At 41.1% G+C, this 23,541-nt stretch overlaps 1 protein-coding gene across 1 annotated transcript in view; it reads left to right on the top strand.

The window, feature by feature from the left end:
* The window catches only part of LOC149443674 (uncharacterized), a 627,829-nt gene that overhangs the window by 588,253 nt on the left and 16,035 nt on the right, over positions 1-23,541 (top strand). Inside the window, 1 exon segment of the mRNA XM_089655378.1 lies at positions 13,661-13,809. Coding sequence (XP_089511504.1) covers positions 13,661-13,809 — 149 coding nt within the window.

Below are 23,541 nucleotides of genomic sequence, written 5' to 3'. Positions count from 1 at the left end.
ATAGGGTGCTGGCAGATTACGGGCCTCCCATTGCTGCTGCCAGGCACGTAATCTGCCATGGGCCCCCGTACCGACTCCTCATGCTGTGACGTTGCAACAAGGTGGAATTCAACCCTACATATGTTAGACCGCCTTTACGAACAGCGAAAGGCCATCACCGATTTCCTGATGTTAAAAGCGGATAAAGGTACTCCCTGTGTAACTTAGATGTCAGCCATTGGCAGCTCATGCGTGACACCTGCGCTTGCTCAGGCCCTTTGAGGAGGCCACGCTATTCGTGAGTCGGCAGGACTATGGGATGAACGACGTCATTCCTCTGTTGCACGTCCTGGAACAAATGCTGTTAACAATGGCTGGTCAGGGTGCGGTAGACGTGGCGCACAGATCTCAACGCCACATGACCCCTGTGGGGGCAGGACAGGAAGAAGAGGAGGAGGTAGAGGAGGACATTGGTGCTCAGGAATTATTGAGTGAAATGGGTGGTTTTTCCACTCAGCGGACAGGAGTGGAGGAGCAGGAGCATCTGGTAGAGGAGGAGGAGGAGGAGACAGAGGACCCAGACGCACCGTGGCAGTATGCTGTGGAGATGGAGGCAGGGAGTCCCTCGCATTCCTTGGCACAAATGGCCCATAGCATGCTCGGTTGCTTGCGTAGCGACAGCCGAATAATAACCATCAGACAGAGGGATGACTTTTGGCTGTCCACCTTGTTGGACCCTCGCTACCGTTCAAAAATGGTGGCCTTTTTCACACCTGCTGAGAGGGAGGCCAATATAACGTACTATAAAAACCACCTATGTAGTCAGCTGGTCTCTGCCTGTCTGCGCCAACGTCCATCCTCAGACACTGTGGGCCCTGTGCGCTCGCGTTCCGCTGCCATGGCAGCAGGGGAGGGGTGGGGTGGTAGGAGCAGTGGCAGCTCCACCAGCAGCGGCTGCCTCAGTCTGCAGTCGATGATGAGTAGCTTTCTTCACCAGCGCAGTGAGGAAACTACTAACCAGCCGCAGCAGCAGCAGCAGCAGCAGCATCAGGTGGACCTGGAGCAGGACCTCAAACAACAGGCTTAGGCCTACTTGGACAGCACCCTGCCAACCGAGGTAGACAATCCCCTTGACTACTGGGCAACGAAACTTGACCTTTGGCCCCAACTAGCTGAATTTGCCCTTGAAAGGCTGTCATGCCCGGCCAGTAGCGTGGCATCGGAGCGCGTGTTTAGTGCGGCAGGAGGTATTGCAACTCCGCGGAGGACACGACTGTCCACCCAAAGTGTGGAGAGACTGACGTTTGTGAAAATGAATCAGGCGTGGATTAGTCTGGATTTCAAACCACCAGTTCCTGACACAACTGACTAAATCCGCCATGAATCATGCCCCAAACATGTGCCACTTTCAGGTCTCCTCACACTGCTGGTGTGTTCCATTTTTTGTCATAGGGTGCTGGCAGATTACGGGCCTCCCATAGCTGCTGCCAGGCCCCTAATCTGCCATGGGCCCCTATACCGCCTCCTCATGCTGCTGCCAAGTCCAGAGTCTCTCATGGGTCCCTGTACGGCCTCCCATTGCTGCTGTCTCCATCGCCACACTCTGCCATGTGCCACTTTCAGGTCTCCTCACACTGCTGGTGGGTTCCATTTTTTGTCATAGGGTGCTGGCAGATTACGGGCCTCCCATAGCTGCTGCCAGGCCCCTAATCTGCCATGGGCCCCCGTACCGACTCCTCATGCTGCTGCCAGGCCCGTAATCTGTCATGGGCCCCTGTTGTCGCTTGTTGGCATATTCCGCTCGTTCAGATGCTCCTTCTCCTGCTACTCCTCTTCACGGATTCCGTCAGCAGTCTTTCTTGGAATCCGTTTCCAAGAGACAACAGTTTGCGAGCACGCACCAGACGGTGCAGAAACTGAACGTCCTCCTGTCCAAGTTGCTGCTGCCAGGCTCGTAATCTGTCATGCGCCCCTGTACCAACTCCAAATGCTGCTGCCAGGCCCGTAATCTGTCATGGGCCCCTGTACCGCCTCCCCATGCTGCTGCCAGGTCCAGATTGTGTCATGGGTCCCTGTACGGCCTCCCATTGCTGCTGCCAGGCCTGTAATCTGCCATGGGCCCCCGTACCGACTCCTCATGCTGCTGCCAGGCCCGTAATCTGCCATGGGCCCCTGTACCACCTCCTCATGCTGCTGCCAGGTCCAGAGTGTGTCATGGGTCCCTGTACGGCCTCCCATTGCTGCTGTCTCTATCGCCACACTCTGCCATGTGCCACTTTCAGGTCTCCTCACACTGCTGGTGGTTTCCATTTTTGTCATAGGGTGCTGTATGGCCTCCCATTGCTGCTGCCTCCACCGCCACACTGTGGCTCCACACTCTGGTTTTGGCCCCGTGACTGGCCAAATGAGTGAAGTGTGCGGTGATTCTAAGATCGACGGCACTCATCTGCATGTCATACTGCCTGACAGTATTATTTCTCTTCCCCAGCAGACTCCAAGGGCATTTAAATTAAAGGTACAGTGTTCAGCACTAATATTAAGTCTCTCTGAAGCCTAGAAACACCCTTTTTTAAGTTAAATTCACAGCGAATATATTCGACTCGAATCGAAATTTTTCCACGAATTCGCCGAATCAGTCGAATCGAATTTTTGAATACTTCGCTCATCTCTAATAATTACCCTTCCCCTCCCCACTACCCCCCCTATTATTCTCCCCCTGTTCAACGTCCCCTTACTACTCCACCCCACGGTTCAGTTTAACCCCAAGCATACCTCTGATGTTTATGCCGCAACCCTAACTCTAACCCCAGCCTAAAGGTGGGGTGACATTCTATTGAAGTTATATTGTATGCATACAATCTATACTGAACCAAAAATTATTGAAATTAAAATTAAAAATTTCTTGAAATTTCCCGCACATGTCGGTAAAGTTATCAAAACAAGTGGCAGGGATTTTTGGATCTGGCGCTGGCCATTTTAAAGGACTATATGATCAGAAATGTGTCAGTAGGTATTTATGTGTTTATTAATATCTGTCACATGTCAATTATGTTGTATAAGTATGTGGTATATCAAATGATTTAGGTGCTTGTGTTTTATTTTTTGATATACAAAAAGTGCATCTTTTCAAAGTCTAACAGTGTACCTTATCTACACATACAATAAACGCATATACCCAAAGGATATATTGCTACTTAAAGAGATGCATACTAATAGAATCAGGTGACATGTTATAATTAAGCAAACTCGATGATTTGAAAACTATGCTTGTCTATTATTATTATACAGGATTTATATAGCGCTAACAGTTTGCACAGCGCTTTACAAAATGAAGGTAGACATTACAGTTACAGTACAATTTGGTACAAGAGGAAACAGAGGGCCCTGCTCATTAGAGCTTACAATCTTGTCTACAGTATATTTTCATTTTTAGAAAAACTGTTCATTTAACAGTTGAAATTCTTTTCTGATTTATTCATAAGAATACTTTTTTCTTCTTCCTATTCTGCTGCCATTTCCTGGAGCTCAGCCTATCAGTCTGTTCTTTTGCTGTGAGCTTTTCCATATCATGCATACAAATATCTGGAATGGCAGAACTGTGTAATCTTTTCCACATCAGTCACCGTTCTGCTAAAATACCCATCTGTTAGCTCCTCTATCAGCAAACAAGCAGAAGTAGTGAATGTATAACGAAAGATAATGCTCATGTTAGTACACATTTATAAGTAATTAGGCATTTGGGGAAAATATGGAAATAAGCAGTATTTCATGTGTAAATAAAGTGCTTACTTTTAAATACAGATCGAAAATTATGCCTCAACTATCACTTTGAACAAGGTAATCTACCATGCTCTCTAGCCAAGAGAGGGTATTTCATGCAAAGCAAAGATATTGACTTAATAAAAAGCATATATTTTTTTTTTTTACTGAACAATCAATTTTGTGATTTAAAATGTTTTAGCAGGAGAAATAGGGAAGCCAGTGTTTGACAGCATATGCAGTGAACAAATTTGGAATCAATATTTCATATCACTGGCACAGAGACTATGACTGAGCTATAAAAATGAATGGAATGTAGAGTGGAAAATAGTATGTACAGTCACCTACTTGATTTCAGCTGTCTTTTTTGTGATGTAGTAAAAAAAATCTGACTTTTGATTAGTTACTGCAGTAATTTTTCTTAAGTAGCATGGCACTTAATTTTAATTGCTTCTGCACTGATAGTTTTATCTTAGACCCCCGGCAAAATCCCACAAATATTCTTTGAGCTTGCCAGTGAAGTCTACCTAATATAGCTTCCTGTGAGGGTGTAGCAACGATGCTGCAATGCCCCTGAAGTCTGCTCCTGAAGTCAGAGAAGCAATGTTATTCACATGTAGGCTCTGCCTGCCTCCAATTTAGTGGGATGAAATGTTACAAACGACATGGCTATCAGCATTGTCAGTGCTGATTCACAAGTCTGTAGATTGTCAATCAGCACCTGACCACACCTCGTCCTGATTGATTGAAATTCACTGCAAGCATGAAAAAAGACACAAGTGTAAAATACCTTTAACCTTGGTGTAGGTTACTACCAGTAAATAGAGAAACATCCATTTAGTGGTTAACACACCTAATCTATTGATATGGGTTATAATAAATGGCAGTTTAAACATGAATGAACATACAGCATGCATATTAGGACACAGTCTGCTAAACTGAGTAATAACTATGTCCAAGTAGTAAAAAAAACTATTAACTTCTATATCACTAACCATAGTCAATATGTAAATTAGCAAGTCAGCAAAAAAATGTAAATTAACTTTAACCGGAGTGAGAATGATAATAACACTGGTTTTGAGTGCACTCTAAGGGATGTGCAGTGTAGCATCTCCTGAGAGGTACCTCTGTAACTAGAAAAAAAGGAGTAAGGGCCCCAAAGGTTAGGGGCAGTCTTTAGTCCTGACTCTAGAGCCTACTAAAACTCTGGGACTTTTTAATTGTTGGCACTCGCACTCTTTGAGGCAGTCAATAAGGCCTGCAGGTAGTGTTATAGCTATGAAGTAGCAGCTCCTAATGGCTCAGTCTATAGGGACAGTAGTAGATAATGGCTGACAGCCCCTCTAACCAGACCCAGTGGTTCCACAGCAATGATCCCTTTGATTGGACATCCTATGCTGTTACACAGTTAATATTTTTGTTAATGTACATGAGAATTCATATAGTTTATTTTTTGTACCATTTTCTATGGACATTTCTATAGTTAGTAATGCTGCCATCCAGTGGTCTTATTTGGTATACACTTTGTTTTTCATGTTGCCTCCCTGAGATCTATGACACAGTTCCTTTGTATATGAAGCTCCTCCCTTCTTCTTGAGTACAGCACTTCCTGTGTCATGGATGCAGCTAACAGACCACATGTAACAGGGACACATGTATTCTGCATAGTACGCTACAGAAAGTATCATCTTTTGACCGCATAATACTGGAAACCATTCATTCTGCTGTATCCTGTTGTCACATGTACAGAATAAAGCAACTTCTGGATGAACACAGTATTGGTGAGTTCAGCTATCTGATAAGGATTGTCCACAGTGATTATATCTGCTTATACAGGCTAGGCATAGAGGTCTCACAAGGGATAAATCGCTATCACAACAATCTGAGTCAGAATACATCCACTCCTTTTGAGCTTCCTGGGTGACTCTGGTCCATAATGCAGCTCGTCTGTATCCTCCCAGTGGCTCAGTCTCTCTCTCTCTACCTGGGACAGTCCTCTCAGCACTCTGTCCCTGAGTAGCACTGACATGAGAGACATTTTCCCAGGCTCCTGGCTCTCTCCTCCCTCAGCAGACCATGCTGAGGCTGTAGTTTATCCCCAGGCTTGTGAGAGGTGTACGAGGAGAGCGGGGAGGGGTAAAGTGGTACCTGCTATAACAGTATATGATAAACACAATATACTAGCAATGCACTCAATTAAAAAAGAACCATGAATTGACTCAAACAGCATACTCTTTATTTGTACTTTAGGTTAAAGGATCCACCCAGTTGATACTAATATTTAAGTCTTGGGCAGCTAATGGCATGTTAAATTACTTACAAGTTCATTATTTCTGTCAGAAACTGAGGGCCAGTTCACACCACATGCAGTCTATTGCGTTTATTTCTGCATGAAAAACACATGGATAGTAGGTTATATGGTTTCCAATGGCATAGTTCACACCAGTGCTGTTCCAGTAAGTTCCAGTTCCAGAAGAAAAAGTAGAACATGCTGCATTTTTTTGCACTGAACTGTACTGAAACACAGTTAAAAGCATCAAAAATGTACCAGAACGCACTTAAATGCACCAAACATGCACTGCAGATGTTCTTATTTAGGGTGAAGGAAAAAGTAGCAGAATGCTTAAAAAACACATAAAAAAAATGTGCATGCAGAAATGCATCTGGAATGCATCCAAACTGGATTTCTGTGGTGTGCATCAACCCTTAGACAGAAATAAATTTTACCCAGATTTCTAGGTCCACCATCTACTGCAGTCTAATTCATCCTAGACTTTTTATCTATTTAGAACTATCGCAGGAGCACTTCAACTGTGTCTGAAGTCATAGCAATAACTAGAGCTCCCAGATCTCATAACTGGAAGCAAGGGCCCCAAAGGTTACGCAGGCAATGAGTAATTTAGCTCTCCAGGGTCCACCCACAACTAAAATATTGATATGAGTAGAATGCCCCTTTAATAGTATATTTCTGATATATACAGGATATTACCTTATCTGAAAGTTAACTTAAGGTTGAAATTTAGTCAGAAAGTAATTTAAAGTAATTTAATTTTGACTTGCAATCAACCTCTTTCAGTCCCTGTACAACAGAGCTCAGAAAAGGGGAAGGATAAGCACTACAAGGAGCTAATCAGGTGTGTTGCAGTGCAAGAAGCATGCTAATAGGGAGAGAGAGCAGAGCAAAAAAGACATTTGCTAATCAGTGTGATGCTTTTCCTTTCACTGTCAAGTCACAGGGTGAGGGTGGGGAGAAAACCTGTAAGAGAAAGTGGAACTGCAGCAGAGATCAGATCTCCTCCCTGCCAGGCAGGACTTTGCTATTTGGCAGTGCTGTGAAAATCTCCGGACTGGATGGACCAAAAAAATACAAATCCTGTTGGCAGATAAAACATCACTCACATTTGTAATTCATCTATGTACATAGATTATTGCTTATTAAACATCCAGAAGCTGTAGGCCATTTCTGCCTTGCTTCTGATCAAATTATTTTATATTTTATATATTGCATGTCATTTCAATAAAATTTTACTATTAGTACCAATCACCCCTGATTCTGCCTTTATACACCGATAACATAACCCACTCAAACTAAACTGGTGTCTTTGAGTCTATGGCTAAGAGCATGACATAATCATGACAGCGTGACCTCCTGCAGCTGCAAAGATGAACATAATGCTTAAAAATGTTTCAGTCTTCCTCTTGTCTGGTCAACTACCTCCACCTTGCTTCACCAGCCACCATTGTAAACATGGCTGCTCAGAAGGAGGCAAGGCCTGTATGTACAATGCTTGTTGGGGAGGGACTGGTAGATTAATGTGTTCTGTTTTGATTTAAAGTGGATCCTGACACAGGGTGAGGTATGTAAGTAGAATAGGGATTCATTAATGCTAGGGATTAGATTATGGGTTAGGTTTGTGATAAAGTGATTGCAAAGGATCAAAATTAAAAATAATAATAACAAACATGTTATACTTACCATACAAAACTATTGCAAACAGCAGTCCTGATCCTTCTCTTTTTGGGTATGCTGGTGCTCCTGGCTTAACTTCCCCCCCAAAAGTGCCCCCATAGCAAGCCAATTGATATCAGGGCACTCATGCGGGCTCGCTAGTGCTTGGTAGGGATGTCACAATGGGGATGCAAATATGTTGATGTGCAGGGAAATTTTACCAAAAGGGATTCATATGTATCGTTATTGTTTAAACAATAGTGATTGGTATAAGACCATTCCAGAACATCTGGTTCATAATTTCAGAAATGCAGTTATTGAACTTCTATTTGAGGCTTATTACCAGGATGTAATCAATAAAGGTACATACAGTATGAATCCCTTTTGGTAATATTTCCCTGTACAACAATGATTTATGCCTTACCTAAAACTCATATAAAATTAGTACATCCTCCAGAGCAACCTATCATATCAGGGATTGGTTCCCACATGGAATTGGTAAGCCAGCTTGTGGATACGTATTTGTATCCCCATGTGACATCCCTACCATCATATATTCAGGACACACCTGACCTGCTTAAATGCTTGGCACTTTATTGGTTGCCACTGACATAGAGACATTATACAGCTGTATATCACACTCAAAAAGAATTTCAGTGGTAAATTGTTTCCTTAGAGAAAGACCACAGGAATCCCAAAGATACAGTGAGTTTGTTCTGGCTGTTCTAGAGCATATCTTGACTTGTATTGTGTTTATGTTTGATGGCTTCCACTACCTTCAGGTACAGAGAGTGGCAATCAGGACTTGTGCCCAATCATACGCCAACCTGTATCTAGGGTGGAGGGAAGGTTTTTGTTTTCAGATGACAAATTTGGTAGATTTTAGACAAACATCATGCTCTGGCATCACTACATAGGTGAAGTGATCATGTTTTGGACAGGATCACTGGAGGAACTCTTGGAGTTCATGACGGCCCTTAACAATAACAATTTCAACCGTAAATTTACTGTTCAACATGCTAGTAGACAGATTTCTTTTTTACACATCCAGATTATGGTACAGGAAGACGGATCAGTAGGAAATACTTTATTTCATAAACCTGCAGCCGGACACACTATAGTACATGCTGACAGCTTTAATTTCGGAGCCTCTTATATATACGCCAATATGTGAGGCTTCAACGCATCTGCTCCAATGAACATCAGTTCAAATAAGAGACAGATGCATTACGGGACAGGCTAGGAGCTACTCACATACTATTCTTCAAAAAGCCTACAATAGGGTTTGTGTACAGAGCAGAGAGTAAGTCCTGTTTAAACAAAAAAGAAGCCACAATCAGAAACAGTAAGACTTATCACCTCCTATACAAAACAACATCCATATACTGTATACAGCGAATAATCCAACAGCACTGGTATCTGTTAACTAATGATGACATTTTAAAAAAATATCTGAAAGATTTTCCAGAAATCACATACAGGCGACCACATTCAGTTAAAGATAGGGTTACCCAAAGTCACTTTAAAACATGGAAAACGAGATGATAGATCTCCAAATGGTATATGGAAATGTGGGACTTGCAATTTTTGCAATTGGATATATGAGAACCAATCTTTTTTTCTACCTGATGGCACTCCCCATGCTATTAAGCGGTATGTGGACTGCCAGACTATTGACATTGTATATATTATGTTTTGTGAATGTGGAGCCTTTTTCGTAGGCAAGACAAAACGCCAATCTTGGCATATGATAAAGGACCATGTATATTATAGTACAACCTATTGTCTACCCCGAATGGGAGGCATGTGTGATTGTACAATAAAAATGATACTAGAGTCCGTAAATTTGCAGCATTGGAATGAATACAGGTAAATCCTAGAGGTGGGAACTTTGAAAAAAGTATCCTACAGTGAGAAACACGCAGGATCTATTATTTTAAAGCAACAGTCAAACCAGGTCTAAATGAAACAATAAGTTTCAAATCATTTTTAGAACAATAAACTTGGATTAGTGACAGTTTTCCTAGATTACCCATGGAACAATATATGGCGGCTACCAATTTTTGATAGCCGAATTAGATCTAGGTACTTGTTACCTTTTAAGTATATCCCTTTTATGTGATGTTCGAACATGTTTGTATGACTTTTTACGTGGATATTGAGTCTGAATTATGGGTGATATAGTACATAGGATTCAACTGTTTATCTATGTTGGAATTGGCTCCTCGTCTTTGGGAAAATGGTCGTTTTTTTATTGGGGCAGACATATGTGCTTCATAGGCCACCCCTGTGTATTTTCATTGGTGGTGGTATTGGTGCACAGTTTTGGGACCTCCTCTGGACATGTCCCCTCTGACTCAGTCTTATGGGGTTTATAGTATAGGGAGGCCCTGTCTCTAGCGCTCTGCTATGACATGCCTGTGTATGATTGGTGTGGCAGGGGTATAGGGAGGGACCCCATGATGGGGCATGGTGTCAAGGCGGTGGCACTTGTTGGATGGTGATTCATAAGATAGTTATATACATGGATGCCCTAAGAGGACAGTATATTTATGTATGATATGGCTGGCTTTTGATTTCTAGATGTGGCTGGTCTAATGTAAGCATTTTTCCACTATAGGTCATGTAGGGTAGAAGAGAAAAGTTAAGGAGCACATACATATATATCTCCCAGATCGAAACCTAGGGTGCTTAGGTGCATTGACCTTAATTATATCAGGTGATATTTTAAGAGATAGTATTTGGCTACAACTTGGAATAAGGTTTGTGTCTGTTATAGATGTGGAGGTAATGTAACTTGGGGGTAGTCATTGTCCATCCCAAGGGACCATCTGCCTAATAGATTTGGCAATTCAAAGCATGCTTATTGTGGGATTTTGTAGCTGTATCCGAATAAGCTATACTTTTATGTCTACGAGATATGTTAAATCAAGGAGGGGTGGAATGATATGTGTACTCATCGGAGGCCACCTCATTCTTGAATTATTGCAGGACTATTGCTTTTATAGCTGGGATGTAAGTACTTTATATACAAATATTTTCAGTTTTTCTCTTTAAAACTGGAGATATAAATGACCTAAATACATTGTAGAATTTTTGGTTTACCCTAGATCGCCATTGACCTATTCCATCATCACTGTCATGCTGGGTCCCTCTGCAATCTGCCCCACCCACGTGAGCCTGTTTTTTTTTGTGGATTATGTGTTTACATCAATATTATTGATGTTGTATATTCATTTTCTTTATTTATTTATTTCAGGTACTTGTATAGCGCCATCAGTTTACGCAGTGCCTTACTTATATATATTGTACATTCACATCAGTCCCTAACCCTCAAGGAGCGTACAATCTAAACAAGGTTCCTAACTTGCATTCATACACACACACATACTAGGGCCAATTTAGACAGGAGTCAAGTAACATACCAGCATGTCTTAGGAGTGTGGGAGGAAACCAGAGTACCCGGAGGAAACCCATGCAAGCACAGGGAGAAAATGCAAAATGCAGGCAGGTGGTGCCGTGGATGGGATTCGAACCAATGACCCTAGTACTGCCAGGTGGAAGTGCTAACCCTTTAGCCACTGTGCTGCCCATATTTATATTTTATGATATTAATGTTCTGCCTCCTCAAATATACGGTCCTGAAGAAGCGATATGCGAAACACGTTGACCGTTGAAGCTGGATAGGATGTGAACATATTTTATATATTAATGTAATGGTTATACCTTGTGGAGGCTGTATATTTAGGGTATTTCCCTGTGTATTTTAAAAGGACATGTTTCCTTGATGTGTCCATTTTATTATTCATATAAATATGATATATATATATATTTATTTTTTTTTGTAAGCAAGTGTGGTCTCATATGGTGCCTATAACGTTCACTAATATACTGCATAGGTCCTCTAGTGTTTCTTTTTTTCTATTGTATGTATTGGGACGTGTTACATTGAAAGCTTTGTAGGTTTCTACACTTTAAGCTTTGCTTTTGAGAGAATATTTTATGCAACACAAAACCCTAAAGTAAGGGTCTTTATGTCTAAGATGAAAGCTAGTATACTGCAAATTTCTGTCATGGCAATGAAATCTTGATATGTAAAATAATCAGAATATTTGATAAATAACTTACAATTTGAGAAATAATTAACAGTTTTAACCAATGGATTATATTCTGGACTTCCTACATCCCACATAATTTTAGGTAACAACATTTAATATAAAAGTGTCTGTAAACCTTAAATAGGTGCTATTGTCTCTTTAAGCATGGTAATATGCTTTGTAATAGTGTAATAATACTCCTTCCTATGTTGTATAATAACTGGTTGATCCTGCCTGTTCCTCTCTTCCTGAGAGTAAACTGACCATGCTAACCATGGCTGTTGATCCATGACAGCATGGTCAGTATACGTCTTTTTGTCATGCTGTCTGCACGTGTCTGCAAGGGCACAGCATGTCTATAAGTACTGTAGTCTGTTGAAAGCTGTGCCCCCCCCCACCTCTCTTGCCTTGATGGAGTGAGGATTCTTCTACAATCGCTCTTCCCCTCTTCTTTGACATAAATTACATACATCACTAAGGACTAGCAGCCCCTTCCTAGATGAGTCCTGGTGCTCGGGAAAGACAACATAAAAAAAAATGACATGACTGCTCCATAGCACTGCGTTAAAAAGGTATTTAGAGATTTTTTTAAAAAGAACACAATTTACCAGTACTTTAATGTATTTTTATCTGATTTAGCGTTACCTATATCTTTAGCCTTTTCTTCTTACACACAGGAAATAAGAACAGAAGTTTTTGGTGTAAATCTAAAGTAATCATAGCCTTCCAGAGAGATTATGTTCAGCGCTGTTAAGGGATAATGTTCAATCATGCAACAACTGCCTTAAGGCCTTTAGTGCCCCGAGCAGCACAAACATAACCCTTTGGGAAATATTGCTCTGAGAAAAGAAATGATCAGTTCTGCAAAAATAAGAGAAAAGCTAAACTGAGTTTACATGCATTTCGGTAGTGGTAAATGAGCTACATATGTATTTTACAACAAATTATATTTTATTAGAATTTACATTAATATTTTGTGTCAATTGCAAAGCTGTGGTCTATATTTAATGTTTGAATTGTTGAAGGGTGAGCAACAGACAGATTATTCACATTGTTGACTTAAGATCAACACCCCAAGTCTTCTATTTATGTACTAATCCTAGAACTGTCCATCTTAGTTAGTTGGGGATTAATCTGAAATTGTGGTCCATAGATTGCATAGATTGTATGATTTTGTGTGTAGAATATTAAACATCTCCCATATCTAGCATACACATCATAGAAGTTCATTACTTTTTTGGCTATTTATAAAGTAGCAAAGGAGTAAAAACATGCTCTTACTGTACATCAAGACAGTTTTTTGCAGAGAACTTAATTATATGTTAAGAAACATCTCAGCTGGACAAGAGAAATACACTGATAGGTAAAGAAAGCCCATTAAGAGTCGGTCCACATATATGCGAATTGGATGTGTTTTGAACCTCATCCAATTCGCATGGCATGTGAAATTACTTTATGTTCTGCCTATTCACATATGTCCGGTGCAGCTGGAGTGTAGATTCAGTGATAATCCAAAAAAGAGTCCTGTCCGCTTTCTGTGAAGTCCAGTTCAGATGAGAATTCAGGCTTATTGAACTGTATGGGAACCTCTTCAAAATCACACATCATCAGTTTCTGAACACGATTTCAACACAGTTTTCTCTCTTCCTGTCCTGAACCACATTTGAACCAGTCTTGAACCGCTGTACAACTGCTTTGTAATCCGCTGTGAAAATGGACCTTCAAAACAGCACCACATCTGTAAATCCAGCCTAAATGAGCCACTTGAAAGAATTTTGCTGGCAAACACATTAATTATATTTATGCATTAATGACCCTTCAAACAAGGACAAGTTTGAGATTTTTATACATTTTGTTTTATTCCTATTATTTTCAGAGTTGTGTGATGAGACTCCCTCTCTTGGGCACAAAACCTTTAACACAGTGGCAGCTGAAGAAAGTGGCTATTATCTTAAATCCAGAAATTGGCTTTAATGCATTCTTGCATGCAGCAAAGAAAATTCAGAGAAGCTTTTCACTATTAAAGTAAGTAATCTCAAAAATATATTGTCTACCATCTCTAAAACCTTATATATAGTTATATTCTTAAGTAAGTAGTGTAACAGATGTATTTATTTACAAGGGATGTAAAGGCGTATCTGTGTGTTTACCTTTAACCTTTTGGGCAATAATCCACAAATCATAGTAAGTCTACTTTTTAAAGCATTTGGTACTACATTAAGTGTAGCAATACCTTTGTTTGGATGCATTTTTATTATTTTGAAAAGTTAACATCCACATCATCCAGTTGGGGCAAACTTGTCTAGATAGCATCTGTTCAGCCAGGATCAAACATGATCTTTATTGTTTTATATTATTATGCTGTGTCTGTGATAACATTATAGCATATGAGGATATGAGTATGTATTTCTTGTGTTTGAGTAAAACTCACGTTACCATTAATTGTGTATGAGGAAGCTTTCATTTGTCCTAAATTCTGTATGAGAGTTGTGTGTGAGGAGACTTTCAGTATCCATCAGTTGTGTTTGAGAAGCCTTCAAGTTAACATAAATTGTATGTGAGGAACATTCAGTTGCCATGACTTCTGTAGAAACTTCCAGTTGCCATCAGTTGTGTGTGAGATTCCTAGTTGACTTTAATTATATGCAAGGAGACCTCCAAATGCCAGGAAGTTTGTGTGAGATTTCCATTTTTGATGAGTTCTGTATGAGGACATTTCTAGTTGCCATTTGTGTGTGAGGGGACTTCTGTATGCAATGAGTCATGTGTAAGGAGACCTCCAATTGACAAGAATTGTGTCTGAGGAGACTTCCAGATTACATGTATTGTGTGTGGGGAGATATCCAGTTGCCATGCGTTCTGTGTGAGGAGACCTCCAGTTGAGTTCTGTGTGAGCAAATTTCTAGTTGCCATTTTTGTGTCTGAGGAGAATTCTGTATGCAACGAGTCATGTGTGAGGAAAACTCCAGTTGCCAAGAGTTGTGTCTGAGGAGACTTCCAGATTCCATGTATTGCATGTGAGGAGACTTTCAGTTGTCACCTCAGTCATTCCTGATGACCAGGCTATTTTTTGTTATTTAGCATGGTGCTACTTTAACTGGTAATTTCGCGGTCATGCAAAGCTGTACCCAAATGAAATTTTTCAAACTTTTTCCACACAAATATAGCTTTCTGTTGGTGGTATTTGATCACCACTGGGCTTTTATTTTTAATTATGAAAACAAAAAAAGACTGAAAGTTTTGTGAAAAAAAATAATAGTATTTTTTAGTTTCTGCTATAAAACATATACAATAAAAAATGTAAATAAATACATTAGAAAATTAAAATAAATACAATTCTACATAAAATTAGGCAAAAATATATTCTGCTATATGTCTTTGGTAAAGGTGGTGCGGGGGTGAATGCCCTGTAATCGGAAATGGTCAGCTATGTACAGGTGCATTGCTGTGCCTGAACAGGCCACCTGTCCACAGCACATTGTGGGTGGGCGGTCCGCAGGCGGTTAAGATACTGAATATACACCTCCAGTTCTTCCAACAAATACAAGTGACACTCGTACGACAGTGGAATGCAAAAATAATGCAGCCATTGCTGTTTGTATAATTTATCTTTTTGGAAAAGAGAACAGTTTGTACTAAGGACATTGAAGTCAATGTGATTTTGGGTCATGGATGAATTGTGTATTCATTTTCTAGCTGATCATTCTCTGTAAGCTATTTGTATTAATAAACAGAATTTTGATGCACAATAACTCACTCTATTAGTGTACATCTGAGAGAAAATATATTCTACTTATGAGTAATATATATATCCTTTCATATCTATTTAAGAAAACATACCCAAGGGCACCTTGATCTACTTAGCAGAATATTATTTGATGTGCACTGTAGTACATAAAATAACATTTTTATGGCTTCCTTCATGTCACTTAATGGAACATTCTTGTGTTTGTAAGATAACATTTTACAAGTACTTTGATTTCCTGTCTCTTTGTCAGAAAATATTTCTTTGTAACGATAAGGCGGAAAGAGCTGCATTCCTATAAAATAGATATAATGGGTAAAAGTGTTGTTTGATAAAGTTGTTAATCTCCTCTCTGCTGCAGCAGGACTTGCAGTGCACTCGTGGGAAGCACAGTTTGAAGGATTTATAATTGATTTAAAACTTTCCCAATACCTTTCAGTTCAGCTATATTTAAAATGTAACAGCTATGTAAAAGATATTGTTAAATGTGTTGTTACCTTATTAAACAGATCTTAGTAATCATTTGTAATTACATTAGACTACTAGAAGCTGATAGTTGACTGTCTTCCATGGTTGTCATTCCTGAACTCCAGCAAGAAATGAAATACACTTTATGACCTGCCCTACCGATTGATTTGTAATATTTTTTAGCAGGCTTGTTGTTCCAGGCATTCCTGCCACACAACTAGGCCTCTCTGCAGGCTATGCTGCTATGAAAGGAAACCTATACTAAGAGTGACACAAAGGCTTACACGGAAGCTGTGTTACACTAAAGTCAGAAGTCTTTATTTCCACATTTCTGTTAGTTTAGTGACTTAATTAGAGATGAGCGAATCGAACCAGGCGAACCGGAATTCGAGTCGAATTTCAGGAAATATTCGATTCGCGGCGAAACCGAAATTTTGCCTACTTCGGGTGCGCGAATCGAACATTTCCCAATCAGCCGGCAAAAGTGTCCCTGCAGTGAGCTCCGCTATTTCTGACAGTTCTCTGACAGAAGGAACACATGTTTAGCGGTTGAAACATTGTATCTATTAGTTTACATTTAGGATACAGATGTTTCAACCACTGTACATGTGAAGAAGCTGTGAGAGAACTGTCAGAAATAGAGGAACTCTGCACATACACTTTTTGCCGGCTTGGAATTATTCTTCTTTTCATCCTACTTCTTCTTCTTCTTCATCTTCATCCTCAGAAGAAGAGGATGAGGATGAGGATGAAGAAGAAGAAGAAGAAGTAGGATGAAAAGAAGAATAATTCCAAGCCGGCAAAAAGTGTATGTGCAGAGTTCCTCTATTCTGCAGATACACTTAGAGGAGCTCTGCAGATACACTTAGAGGAGCTCTGCACATACACTTTTTGCCTGTTTGGAATTAATCTTATTTTCATCCTACTTCTTCTTCTTCTTCTTCTTTTTCCTCATCCTCAGAAGAAGAAGAAGAGGATGAAGAAGAAGAAGAAGAAGAAGAAGAAGTAGGATGAAAATAAGAATAATTGCAAGCCGGCAAAAAGTGTATGTGCAGAGTTCCTCTATTCTGCAGATACACTTAGAGGAGCTCTGCAGATACACTTAGAGGAGCTCTGCACATACACTTTTTGCCGGCTTGGAATTAATCTTATTTTCATCCTACTTCTTCTTCTTCTTCATCCTCATCCTCATCCTCAGAAGAAGAAGAAGAGGATGAGGATGAGGATGAAGAAGAAGAAGAAGTAGGATGAAAATAAGAATAATTCCAAGCCGGCAAAAAGTGTATGTGCAGAGCTCCTCTAAGTGTATCTGCAGAGCTCCTCTAAGTGTATCTGCAGAATAGAGGAACTCTGCACATACACTTTTTGCCGGAAACCGCTGTATGGAGGGAATGTCCCAGAACTGTCATAAATAGTCTATTTCTGACAGTTCTGGGACATTCACTCCATACAGCTGTTTCAACCGCTGTATGGAGGGAATGTCATAGAACTGTCAGAAATAGACTATTAATGACAGTTCTGGGACTGTCCTTCCATACAGCGGTTGAAACATTGTATGTATTTGTTTCCATAAATGGATCCATTTATGGAAACAAATAGATACAATGTTTCAACCGCTGTATGGAAGGACAGTCCCAGAACTGTCATTAATAGTCTATTTCTGACAGTTCTATGACATTCCCTCCATACAGCGGTTGAAACAGCTGTATGGAGTGAATGTCCCAGAACTGTCAGAAATAGACTATTTATGACAGTTCTGGGACATTCACTCCATACAGCGGTTGAAACATTGTATCTATTTTTTTCCATAAATTACATTCTGCAGATACACTTAGAGGAGCGCTGCAGATACACTTTTTGCCGGCTTGGAATTATTCTTATTTTCATCCTACTTCTTCTTTTTCTTCTTATGAGGATGAGGATGAAGAAGAAGAAGTAGGATGAAAATAAGATTAATTCCAAGCCGGCAAAAAGTGTATCTGCAGCGCTCCTCTAAGTGTATTTGCAGAATGTCATTTATGGAAAAAAATAGATACAATGTTTCAACCGCTGTATGGAAGGACAGTCCCAGAACTGTCATAAATAGTCTATTTCTGACAGTTCTGGGACATTCACTCCATACAGCTGTTTCAACCGCTGTATGGAGGGAATGTCATAGAACTGTCAGAAATAGACTATTAATGACAGTTCTGGGACTGTCCTTCCATACAGCGGTTGAAACATTGTATGTATTTGTTTCCATAAATGGATCCATTTATGGAAACAAATACATACAATGTTTCAACCGCTGTATGGAAGGACAGTCCCAGAACTGTCATTAATAGTCTATTTCTGACAGTTCCATGACATTCCCTCCATACAGCGGTTGAAACAGCTGTATGGAGTGAATGTCCCAGAACTGTCAGAAATAGACTATTTATGACAGTTCTGGGACATTCACTCCATACAGCGGTTGAAACATTGTATCTATTTTTTTCCATAAATGACATTCTGCAGATACACTTAGAGGAGCGCTGCAGATACACTTTTTGCCGGCTTGGAATTATTCTTATTTTCATCCTACTTCTTCTTTTTCTTCTTATGAGGATGAGGATGAAGAAGAAGAAGTAGGATGAAAATAAGATTAATTCCAAGCCGGCAAAAAGTGTATCTGCAGCGCTCCTCTAAGTGTATTTGCAGAATGTCATTTATGGAAAAAAATAGATACAATGTTTCAACCGCTGTATGGAAAGACAGTCCCAGAACTGTCATAAATAGTCTATTTCTGACAGTTCTGGGACATTCACTCCATACAGCTGTTTCAACCGCTGTATGGAGGGAATGTCATAGAACTGTCAGAAATAGACTATTAATGACAGTTCTGGGACTGTCCTTCCATACAGCGGTTGAAACATTGTATGTATTTGTTTCCATAAATGGATCCATTTATGGAAACAAATACATACAATGTTTCAACCGCTGTATGGAAGGACAGTCCCAGAACTGTCATTAATAGTCTATTTCTGACAGTTCCATGACATTCCCTCCATACAGCGGTTGAAACAGCTGTATGGAGTGAATGTCCCAGAACTGTCAGAAATAGACTATATCTGACAGTTCTGGGACAATCACTCCATACAGCTGTTTCAACCGCTGTATGGAGGGAATGTCATGGAACTGTCAGAAATAGACTATTAATGACAGTTCTGGGACTGTCCTTCCATACAGCGGTTGAAACATTGTATGTATTTGTTTCCATAAATGGATCCATTTATGGAAACAAATACATACAATGTTTCAACCGCTGTATGGAAGGACAGTCCCAGAACTGTCATAAATAGTCTATTTCTGACAGTTCTGGGACATTCACTCCATACAGCTGTTTCAACCGCTGTATGGAGGGAATGTCATAGAACTGTCAGAAATAGACTATTAATGACAGTTCTGGGACTGTCCTTCCATACAGCGGTTGAAACATTGTATGTATTTGTTTCCATAAATGGATCCATTTATGGAAACAAATACATACAATGTTTCAACCGCTGCATGGAAGGACAGTCCCAGAACTGTCATTAATAGTCTATTTCTGACAGTTCCATGACATTCCCTCCATACAGCGGTTGAAACAGCTGTATGGAGTGAATGTCCCAGAACTGTCAGAAATAGACAGAAACTGTCACAGAACTGTCCTTCTTCTCATCCTTCTCCTTCTTCTCATCCTTCTTCTCATCCTTCTTCTCATCCTTCTCCTTCTTCTCATCCTTCTCCTTCTTCTCATCCTTCTCCTTCTCCTTCTTCTCATCCTTCTCCTTCTTCTCATCCTTCTTCTCATCCTTCTCCTTCTTCTCATCCTTCTCCTTCTCCTTCTTCTCATCCTTCTCCTTCTTCTCATCCTTCTCCTTCTCCTTCTTCTCATCCTTCTCCTTCTCCTTCTTCTCATCCTTCTCCTTCTCCTTCTTCTCATCCTTCTCCTTCTCCATCTTCTCATCCTTCTCCTTCTCCTTCTTCTCATCCTTCTCCTTCTTCTCATCCTTCTCCTTCTCCATCTTCTCATCCTTCTCCTTCTGCTTCTCCTTCTCCTTCTCCTTCTTCTCATCCTTCTCCTTCTTCTCATCCTTCTCCTTCTCATCCTTCTCCTTCTTCTCATCCTTCTCCTTCTTCTCATCCTTCTCCTTCTTCTCATCCTTCTCCTTCTCCTCATCCTTCTCCTTCTTCTCATCCTTCTCCTTCTCCTTCTTCTCATCCTTCTCCTTCTCCTCTTCTCATCCTTCTCCTTCTCCATCTTCTCATCCTTCTCCTTCTCCTTCTTCTCATCCTTCTCCTTCTTCTCATCCTTCTCCTTCTCCTCATCCTTCTCCTTCTTCTCATCCTTCTCCTTCTCCTTCTTCTCATCCTTCTCCTTCTTCTCATCCTTCTCCTTCTCCTCATCCTTCTCCTTCTCCTTCTTCTCATCCTTCTCCTTCTCCTTCTTCTCATCCTTCTCCTTCTCCTTCTTCTCATCCTTCTCCTTCTCCTTCTCCTTCTTCTCATCCTTCTCCTTCTTCTCATCCTTCTCCTTCTTCTCATCCTTCTCCTTCTTCTCATCCTTCTCCTTCTTCTCATCCTTCTCCTTCTTCTTCTTCTCATCCTTCTCCTTCTTCTCATCCTTCTCCTTCTCCTTCTTCTCATCCTTCTCCTTCTCCTTCTTCTCATCCTTCTCCTTCTCCATCTTCTCATCCTTCTCCTTCTCCTTCTTCTCATCCTTCTCCTTCTTCTCATCCTTCTCCTTCTCCATCTTCTCATCCTTCTCCTTCTGCTTCTCCTTCTCCTTCTCCTTCTTCTCATCCTTCTCCTTCTTCTCATCCTTCTCCTTCTTCTCATCCTTCTCCTTCTTCTCATCCTTCTCCTTCTTCTCATCCTTCTCCTTCTCCTCATCCTTCTCCTTCTTCTCATCCTTCTCCTTCTCCTTCTTCTCATCCTTCTCCTTCTCCTCTTCTCATCCTTCTCCTTCTCCATCTTCTCATCCTTCTCCTTCTCCTTCTTCTCATCCTTCTCCTTCTTCTCATCCTTCTCCTTCTCCTCATCCTTCTCCTTCTTCTCATCCTTCTCCTTCTCCTTCTTCTCATCCTTCTCCTTCTTCTCATCCTTCTCCTTCTCCTCATCCTTCTCCTTCTCCTTCTTCTCATCCTTCTCCTTCTCCTTCTTCTCATCCTTCTCCTTCTCCTTCTTCTCATCCTTCTCCTTCTCCTTCTTCTCATCCTTCTCCTTCTTCTCATCCTTCTCCTTCTTCTCATCCTTCTCCTTCTTCTCATCCTTCTCCTTCTTCTCATCCTTCTCCTTCTCCTTCTTCTCATCCTTCTCCTTCTCCTTCTTCTCATCCTTCTCCTTCTCCATCTTCTCATCCTTCTCCTTCTCCTTCTTCTCATCCTTCTCCTTCTTCTCATCCTTCTCCTTCTCCATCTTCTCATCCTTCTCCTTCTGCTTCTCCTTCTCCTTCTCCTTCTTCTCATCCTTCTCCTTCTTCTCATCCTTCTCCTTCTTCTCATCCTTCTCCTTCTCCTCATCCTTCTCCTTCTTCTCATCCTTCTCCTTCTCCTTCTTCTCATCCTTCTCCTTCTCCTCTTCTCATCCTTCTCCTTCTCCATCTTCTCATCCTTCTCCTTCTCCTTCTTCTCATCCTTCTCCTTCTTCTCATCCTTCTCCTTCTCCTCATCCTTCTCCTTCTTCTCATCCTTCTCCTTCTCCTTCTTCTCATCCTTCTCCTTCTTCTCATCCTTCTCCTTCTCCTCATCCTTCTCCTTCTCCTTCTTCTCATCCTTCTCCTTCTCCTTCTTCTCATCCTTCTCCTTCTCCTTCTTCTCATCCTTCTCCTTCTCCTTCTCCTTCTTCTCATCCTTCTCCTTCTTCTCATCCTTCTCCTTCTTCTCATCCTTCTCCTTCTTCTCATCCTTCTCCTTCTTCTTCTCATCCTTCTCCTTCTTCTCATCCTTCTCCTTCTTCTCATCCTTCTTCTCATCCTTCTCCTTCTTCTCATCCTTCTCCTTCTTCTCATCCTTCTCCTTCTCCTTCTTCTCATCCTTCTCCTTCTTCTCATCCTTCTCCTTCTTCTCATCCTTCTCCTTCTTCTCATCCTTCTCCTTCTCCTTCTTCTCATCCTTCTCCTTCTCCTTCTTCTCATCCTTCTCCTTCTCCTTCTTCTCATCCTTCTCCTTCTCCATCTTCTCATCCTTCTCCTTCTCCTTCTTCTCATCCTTCTCCTTCTTCTCATCCTTCTCCTTCTCCATCTTCTCATCCTTCTCCTTCTGCTTCTCCTTCTCCTTCTCCTTCTTCTCATCCTTCTCCTTCTTCTCATCCTTCTCCTTCTTCTCATCCTTCTCCTTCTCCTCATCCTTCTCCTTCTTCTCATCCTTCTCCTTCTCCTTCTTCTCATCCTTCTCCTTCTCCTCTTCTCATCCTTCTCCTTCTCCATCTTCTCATCCTTCTCCTTCTCCTTCTTCTCATCCTTCTCCTTCTTCTCATCCTTCTCCTTCTCCTCATCCTTCTCCTTCTTCTCATCCTTCTCCTTCTCCTTCTTCTCATCCTTCTCCTTCTCCTTCTTCTCATCCTTCTCCTTCTTCTCATCCTTCTCCTTCTCCTCATCCTTCTCCTTCTCCTTCTTCTCATCCTTCTCCTTCTCCTTCTTCTCATCCTTCTCCTTCTCCTTCTTCTCATCCTTCTCCTTCTTCTCATCCTTCTCCTTCTTCTCATCCTTCTCCTTCTTCTCATCCTTCTCCTTCTTCTCATCCTTCTCCTTCTTCTTCTCATCCTTCTCCTTCTTCTCATCCTTCTCCTTCTTCTCATCCTTCTTCTCATCCTTCTCCTTCTTCTCATCCTTCTCCTTCTCCTTCTTCTCATCCTTCTCCTTCTCCTTCTTCTCATCCTTCTCCATCTTCTCATCCTTCTCCTTTTCCTTCTTCTCATCCTTCTCCTTCTGCTTCTCCTTCTCCTTCTTCTCATCCTTCTCCTTCTCATCCTTCTCCTTCTTCTCATCCTTCTCCTTCTTCTCATCCTTCTCATCCTTCTTCTCATCCTTCTCCTTCTTCTCATCCTTCTCCTTCTTCTCATCCTTCTCCTTCTCCTTCTTCTCATCCTTCTCCTTCTTCTCATCCTTCTTCTCATCCTTCTCCTTCTTCTCATCATCCTTCTCCTTCTCCTTCTTCTCATCCTTCTCCTTCTCCTTCTTCTCATCCTTCTCCTTCTCCTTCTTCTCATCCTTCTCCTTCTTCTCATCCTTCTTCTCCTCATCCTTCTCCTTCTCCTTCTTCTCATCCTTCTCCTTCTCCTTCTTCTCATCCTTCTCCTTCTTCTCATCCTTCTCCTTCTCATCCTTCTCTTTCTTCTCATCCTTCTCCTTCTTCTCATCCTTCTCCTTCTCCTTCTCATCCTTCTTCTCCTCATCCTTTTCCTTCTTCTAATCCTTCTCCTTCTCCTTCTTCTCATCCTTCTCCTTCTCATCCTTCTCCTTCTCCTTCTTCTCATCCTTCTCCTTCTCCTTCTTCTCATCCTTCTCCTTCTTCTCATCCTTCTCCTTCTCCTTCTCTTTCCTC

This window comes from Staurois parvus, unplaced genomic scaffold, assembly GCF_062004578.1.
Source record: "Staurois parvus isolate SC_StPar_1 unplaced genomic scaffold, SC_StPar_1.0 ptg000839l, whole genome shotgun sequence".
Taxonomy (NCBI): Eukaryota; Metazoa; Chordata; class Amphibia; order Anura; family Ranidae; genus Staurois; species Staurois parvus.
This window is presented reverse-complemented; position numbering and strand designations above follow the sequence as displayed.